Source organism: Aphelocoma coerulescens, chromosome 25 (genome assembly GCF_041296385.1).
Source record: "Aphelocoma coerulescens isolate FSJ_1873_10779 chromosome 25, UR_Acoe_1.0, whole genome shotgun sequence".
NCBI lineage: Eukaryota > Metazoa > Chordata > Aves > Passeriformes > Corvidae > Aphelocoma > Aphelocoma coerulescens.
In genome coordinates, this window is record NC_091038.1 from 1597902 (window position 1) to 1604692 (window position 6791).

The window sequence follows — 6791 nt, forward strand, 5'->3', positions numbered from 1 at the left end:
ACTGGGACATGGAAAATGGGGGGTTTGGAGCCCCTTGGATTTCTCTGGGCCCAGCACTACATGGTGCCACCACACACACACACACACAACTCCTGAATATTCCTGGAAAATAAACCTTGCGGGAAGGGACAGGAAAAAGAGAATTTGCAGGTACTCAGGAGAGAGTCGGAAACAAAGGAACAGAAATACAAAGTGGGGCTCTATCCTCATTTTCCAGCCTTTTATCTAAATGGGAAAGGGGTTTCTTTTGAGCACTTTGCTTCTTGTTTTCTCCTCAGGCATTTGGACACCTGATCCCGCTGATCTTTTCCTTTCAGAGCTGTCCCTTCCCTTTCACAGGAACATCAATTCCTGCTGCCGGCAGACAAGGACGTGGCTGGGGGGGGATTAAGTGCTCAAACTTCAGAGCATCTTTCGGAGACAGACACATCAAACCCTGCAAGTGCTGCCCTGGAACTGCTGAAGTTTGGGGCTTTTTTTTTTCCCCCTTCTTTTGCATAGCTGACAGTTTTTCCACAGGCTGTTCTTCTTCCTTCTCGGTCTGAAGGAGAAATTAAACATCGAGCTCCTTTGAAAGCGGGATTGAAGAATTTCAAAGCACAGTGAAGTTATTGTTATGCAAATGACAAACCGGGTTCTTTCCTGAAGCCAGGGAATATTAATCCCTGTCCCTGAGCATTGCAGCCCTTTCAAAATACCCAAACCACACTTGGATGAGGGTAATTCCGGGGTACCATGGCCTCGTGTGCCTCTTGCAGCGACACACCCACTGCAAGAGGGAATTATTAAGGAATGGTAAAAAAAAAGAACAGTTACATCTGGATAAGGAGATTCTGTAGATGGAATAAGCTGAAAACTTCACAGGTTTTCAGTTTGATTCATTAATTCCTTAGGTTGAAAATTTTTGCATCAGTCAGAGGTGGAGGAAGGAGCAAAATTGGAAGAGAAGACAATTCCATGTTGGAATTATCCATGATGGGGTGGCCCAGTAACACAACTTCTCCTCCTTCCAGAAGAGCTCAGGCCTGGTTTCTCTCTCTTTTGCAGGACTCCCATCACACAGACCATGGGTTCCCACCAGCAGAAGGGAGACGGCCAAGGGATGTCTGAGCAGTCCCAAGGGTGCCACGGCGGCGGCGGCGGCGGCGGCGGCTGCTGCCATGGAGGGGGTGGAGGAGGATGCTGCCACAGCAGCGGTGGAGGAGGATCTATGGGATACCAGAGCCAGGGGTCGTCCTGCCATGGAGGAGGAGGCGGCTGCGGCGGCTGCGGCGGCGGCGGTGGCAGTGGTGGAGGTGGCGGGATCATTTATCAGACTCACATGCCATCATCCTCCTGTGGAGGAGGAGGAGGAGGAGGAGGAGGAGGTGGCGGCCAGCAGAGCCAAGGATCCATCTGCATTATTGGAGGAGGAGGAGGAGGAGGAGGAGGAGGAGGAGGAGGAGGGGGCTCAGGGCAACAAAGCCAAGGCCCCATCATTATTGGAGGGGGTGGAGGTGGCGGAGGAGGAAGTTCTGACCACCAGAGCCATGTACCCATCTGCATCGGAGGGGGAGGAGGAGGTGGTGGTGGTCAGCAAAGCCAAGGTCCCATCTGCATTGATGGAGGAAGTGGTGGAGGTGGTGGTGGTGGTGGAGGTTCAGGCCACCAAGGCAAAGGAATCATCATTATTGGTGGAGGCAGCGGTGGTGGTGGTGGTGGTGGTGGTGGTGGAGGTGGAGGTGGCTCAGGCCACCAGGGCCAAGGTCCCATCTGCATTGGAGGAGGTAGTGGTGGAGGAGGAGGAGGAGGAGGTGGTGGTCAACAAAGCCAAGGTCCCATCTGTGTTGGTGGAGGTGGCAAGGGAGGAGGAGGAGGAGGTGGAGGTGGTCAAGGTCCCATCATTATTAGTGGAGGAGGAGGTGGTGGTGGAGGAGGAGGTTCAGGGCACCAGGGTCAAGGTCCCATCTGCATTGGAGGTGGCAGTGGAGGAGGAGGAGGTGGTGGTGGTCAACAAAGCCAAGGTCCCATCATTATTGGTGGTGGTGGTGGTGGTGGTGGAGGTGGTGGTTCAGGCCACCAAGGCCAAGGTCCCATCTGTGTTGGTGGGGGTGGCATGGGAGGAGGAGGAGGTGGCTCAGGCCACCAGGGCCAAGGTCCCATCATTATTAGCGGTGGTGGTGGTGGTGGAGGTGGAGGAGGTGGCTCAGGGCACCAGGGCCAAGGTCCCATCTGTATTGGAGGTGGCAGTGGAGGAGGAGGAGGTGGTGGCTCAGGGCACCAGAGCCAAGGTCCCATCATTATTAGCGGTGGTGGTGGTGGTGGAGGAGGAGGAGGAGGTTCAGGGCACCAGGGCCAAGGTCCCATCTGTATTGGAGGTGGCAGTGGAGGAGGAGGAGGAGGTGGTGGTGGCTCAGGGCACCAGGGCCAAGGTCCCATCATTATTGGCGGTGGTGGTGGTGGAGGAGGAGGTGGCTCAGGGCAGCAAAGCCAAGGCCCTGTGTGCATTGGGGGAGGAGGTGGAGGAGGAGGTGGAGGTGGCTCAGGCCACCAGGGCCAAGGTCCCATCGTCATCATTGGGGGTGGAAGCGGAGGTGGAGGTGGAGGTGGAGGTGGTTCCTCCAGCTCTGGAGGAATGTCCATGCAGCAGCAGACCCAGCCCATCTGCTGGCCACCGCAAACCAAGCGCAAGTAGTGGCTGCCAGAAGGACTCTGACACCAAGGAAGCCCAAGATATGAAGATGCCTCACATTTCCTCCTCTGTTAAATTTAAGATTATTTGCATTGTTCTCTTCTCCTTTCCCCCGGGAATGTTCTGACCGGAACCTCTGGTATTGTGTCTCCGTAATTCCAGCCAGGGTTGTTCCGTGTGCCTGTTCCTGCCTCAATTTTCTAGTGCTTGCACCAGACAATAAAACTTGCAGTTCTAGAGAGTTCTGTGTGTGAGTGGTTGGATTTTCCAGTCCCCGTTGCTTTATTTCCATCCCTGGTTTTATTCCGAGCTGGTGCTGTTGCAATAAAGCTCCAGAGCAAAACTGCACCGAAACCCCACTGGTAGAAGAGATTTTGGATTCACTAAATATTCTCAGGTCGCTATTTAATGTCTCTTGATGATGATGATCCTGACTTTTGCCTGTCAGAGGAGGTACCACAAAGTCGATCACTGGGGTCTCTTTACCTCACCAAGATTCTGGTGATGCCCAAGAAAGTTCTGAGTGGGTTCAGAGACAGAAGATGCCAAAATTCTGCTACAAAGGACTTCAAGGTGTAATTACAGGGGTGAGAGAAGCTCAGGCCCTTCATGAGATGGTGCAGGAGCTCCTGGTGCTCTCACAAGCAGCTGTGGAAGAGAAACGAGGGAGTTCTCCAGCACTTTTCCAGCTCTGAACCCCCAGTGGAACCAGAGGCAGGCCCAGGGCTTCAGCAAGGCCCTTCCAAGGGCTGGGATGCTCAGCCTGGAACACCTGGGCATTTCCTCATTCCCACAGGGCTAAAACGCAGCTCCGGGTGTGAGTCTTCAGAGGGAGTTTCCCTGCGGGAAGTGATCTCTTTGATGTGGTCTACTCTGGCAATTAGCAGGGAAAGGGAATTAAACCTTGGAACTGTTCTACAGGAGGCAGGTGACGGACACCTGGAGTTGTCCCAGGAGTGACCCACAGCTGTAACGGCTTCTCCTGTCCCTCCACCCTCTGCCCTCCCCCCCCGTGGGGACCTCAGCGATGCAAACAACCTCAAAGTATGTCCAGATGAGCCCCTCCAGCCAGTGCTTTGCCACTGGAATAGCTGAGTTCCCTGGGATTTTATTATGGGAAGCCAGAGGGTGCTAAAATACTTGAGAACTGCACAAACACTGACACAGAGCAAAGCCACGGTTTGGGGTCCCACACTGGGGAGGTGGGAACGGTGCTGTCAGACATCCCCACTCCCAGAAACAGCCCAGGACCAAGAAAACCAGGATCCAAATTCCAGAGATTCTCAGGGTGACTGCAGGAGCACAGCACGGCCTCAAATCTTGTTGCTTCTTCAGAAATGCCGGAGTTATCCCCAAAATGGGCAGGAACGTATCCTTTTGGTCCATATCCATGGAGATGCTGCTGCACAGGGGGGATGTTCATCTCCATCATTGAAGTGGCGGGGCCTGCCTGACCTCTGCTCTCTCCAGAGTGGTGGAATTAAACAAAAATCCCAATCAATCTTTCACTGGTGTGGTGGGAAACCGCCCACAGCCATGGGGGATTCCTTTGGTGCCCCAGAAACACCAGTCCTGCCCCTGTTCCCCTGGGAATTTCTCACAGAATATCCTGAGGTGGAAGAGACCCCCCAAGGACCATCAAAGTCCAGCTCCCGGCCCTGCACAGACACCCCACCAATCCGCCCCTGTGCCTCCAGTCTGTAACACTCAACAAAAGGAGGCTCCGCAGCCCCTTCTGGTGTCAGTCACCAGCGGCATCTCCCGGCTGGAGTGGAGGGTGGCAACCTCCAGAATCCTACTGGAAGCCCAGAATCCTACCTTGGAACTCAACCACAGGAGCCGAGCTCATGTGTGGGACGTGCAGTGGATGCAGGGCAGCCGAGGAAGTGATGCACGGGAGAGGCATTGTCCGCATCCAGTGAGTCAGGACAAGTGGGATGAAGGAGGAGAGGTTGTTTAGTAAATAAACCTACACCATTCCTGTGGATGCCTCACTTCCCACTCGGGAAAAACGATATAAAAGTTGGTGGATCTCGGGGTGCTTCATTCGCTCAGCTTTGCCCTGAGGTGTCTGTGGTCAGAGCCGAGAAGGGTAAGTCCAGGTCTGCTCAAGGGAGGGATTCTTCTCTTCCTTTCCTGCTTCCAAAACGCAGAAGTTTCGGTAAAAAATATCAGGGGGTGGTGGTGGAAGGGCAGGAAAGTTGCTGGGATGAATTTAAATCGCCTGGGGATGCCTTGGTCCCACCAGACCAAAGAGAAGCAGGATACCCCCGTGCTACTGAAGGCTGTCTTTCATCAGTACTGAGATGGAGATGGAATGGCTTTGGGACAAGGAGATAGGATAACTTTGGGATAAAAGTCTTTAGAAGATGATCCTGGACACGACAAAGTGGTGTTGGGCCAGACAAGGGTCACAGGCCCTGGGAAATTCTCGTGAGGGTGGTGGCTGCCCTGGAGTAAAAAGCTGCTCTTTGCAGGGTCACTGCTGCAAGATGTGCTCCAGACAAAGCGGGTGCCACGGCTGCGGCTGCTGCTGCTGCTGCCAGGGGAGCAGCTACCAGTCCCAGGGCTCCTCCGGCGGGGGAGGAGGCGGATCCTGCTGCGGTGGAGGATCCTCCGGCGGATCAGCCCAGAAGATCATTATCAGCTCTGGCGGTGGAGGAGGAGGAGGAGGAGGCTCCTCTGGATGCTGCGGTGGAGGATCCGGTGGTGGCTCTTCAGGAGGGAAGATCATCATGGGAGGGGGAGGCGGTGGAGGTTCCTCCGGATGCTGCGGTGGCGGATCCGGCGGTGGATCCTCAAAAAGCATGATGGGAGGTGGAGGTAGTGGTGGATCCTCTGGATGCTGCGGCGGGGGTGGCATGGGAGGAGGATCTGGTGGTGGATCTTCAGGCACCAAGATCATCATTGGAGGTGGAGGCGGTGGAGGTTCCTCCGGATGCTGTGGTGGAGGATCCAGTGGTGGCTCTTCAAAGAGCATGATGGGAGGGGGAGGTGGTGGAGGTTCATCTGGATGCTGCGGTGGAGGATCCGGCGGTGGTTCTTCAGGATCAAAGAGCATAATGGGAGGTGGAGGATCCTCTGGATGCTGTGGTGGAGGATCCGGGGGTGGCATGGGAGGAGGATCTGGTGGTGGATCTTCAGGCACCAAGATCATCATTGGAGGTGGAGGCGGTGGTGGATCCTCTGGATGCTGCGGTGGAGGAGCCGGTGGTGGCTCTTCAAAGAGCATGATGGGAGGTGGAGGCGGTGGAGGTTCCTCCGGATGCTGCGGTGGAGGATCCGGTGGTGGCTCTTCAAAAAGCATGATGGGAGGTGGAGGCGGTGGAGGTTCCTCCGGATGCTGCGGTGGAGGATCCGGTGGTGGCTCTTCTGGGACAAAGATCATAATGGGAGGTGGAGGCGGTGGAGGTTCCTCCGGATGCTGTGGTGGAGGATCTGGCGGTGGCTCTTCAGGATCAAAGAGCATAATGGGAGGTGGAGGATCTTCTGGGTGCTGTGGTGGAGGATCCGGTGGTGGCAGTGGCGGATCAGCACAGAAGATCATTATCAGCTCTGGTGGAGGAGGAGGAGGAGGAGGAGGAGGCTCCTCTGGATGCTGTGGAGGGGGATCTGGTGGTGGCTCTTATGGAGGGAAAATCATCATGGGAGGGGGAGGCGGTGGTGGATCCTCTGGATGCTGCGGTGGCGGATCCGGCGGCGGCTCCTCAGGCCAGACCATCATCATCAGCTCTGGAGGTGGCGGCGGAGGCTCCTCCCAGCACAAATGTCCCATTGTCATCCCCAGTGTTGTGTCCCACCAGACCAAGCAGAGCTCCCACTGGCCATGCAGCCAGAAGTAACAGCCGTGGGCAGCTCCGGTTCCCATCGGGAACAGCCGAGTCTCTGCATTCCAAGTTTGCTCCCGGCACATCCCCTTCCCTTGTGTTCCCTCGGTGCTGCATCCCTGTGCTGTGAATTCCCAGGTGGCTCCTCTGTGCCATAAATGTGATGGGAAATAAAAGATTTCTGTGCACGGACAGAACTGGTTTGTGAGGTTGCTTTTGTCCTTTGTCCTTCCCAAAAAGGAATAAAACATCCAAAACATTCCCTGGGAAAAGTTCTCCAGCCTCCAGTTCTG

At 55.4% G+C, this 6791-nt stretch overlaps 2 protein-coding genes across 2 annotated transcripts; both read left to right on the forward strand.

Moving 5' to 3' along the window:
• The first annotated feature begins 1066 nt into the window (after positions 1–1066).
• LOC138098730 (loricrin-like) lies at positions 1067–2674 on the forward strand. The gene has a single exon (XM_068995467.1). It carries the CDS (start codon positions 1067–1069, stop codon positions 2672–2674), a length of 1608 nt encoding a protein of 535 aa, XP_068851568.1.
• A 2489-nt stretch (positions 2675–5163) lies between these two features.
• LOC138098737 (loricrin-like) lies at positions 5164–6513 on the forward strand. Its single transcript, XM_068995478.1, has one exon. It carries the CDS (start codon positions 5164–5166, stop codon positions 6511–6513), a length of 1350 nt encoding a protein of 449 aa, XP_068851579.1.
• The last annotated feature ends 278 nt before the right edge of the window (positions 6514–6791 follow it).

What these genes read in the sequence shown, in the direction of transcription:
- LOC138098730 (XM_068995467.1), top strand. Translation starts at nt 1,067, where the DNA reads ATGGGTTCCCACCAGCAGAAGGGAGACGGCCAAGGGATGTCTGAGCAG.
- LOC138098737 (XM_068995478.1), top strand. Translation starts at nt 5,164, where the DNA reads ATGTGCTCCAGACAAAGCGGGTGCCACGGCTGCGGCTGCTGCTGCTGC.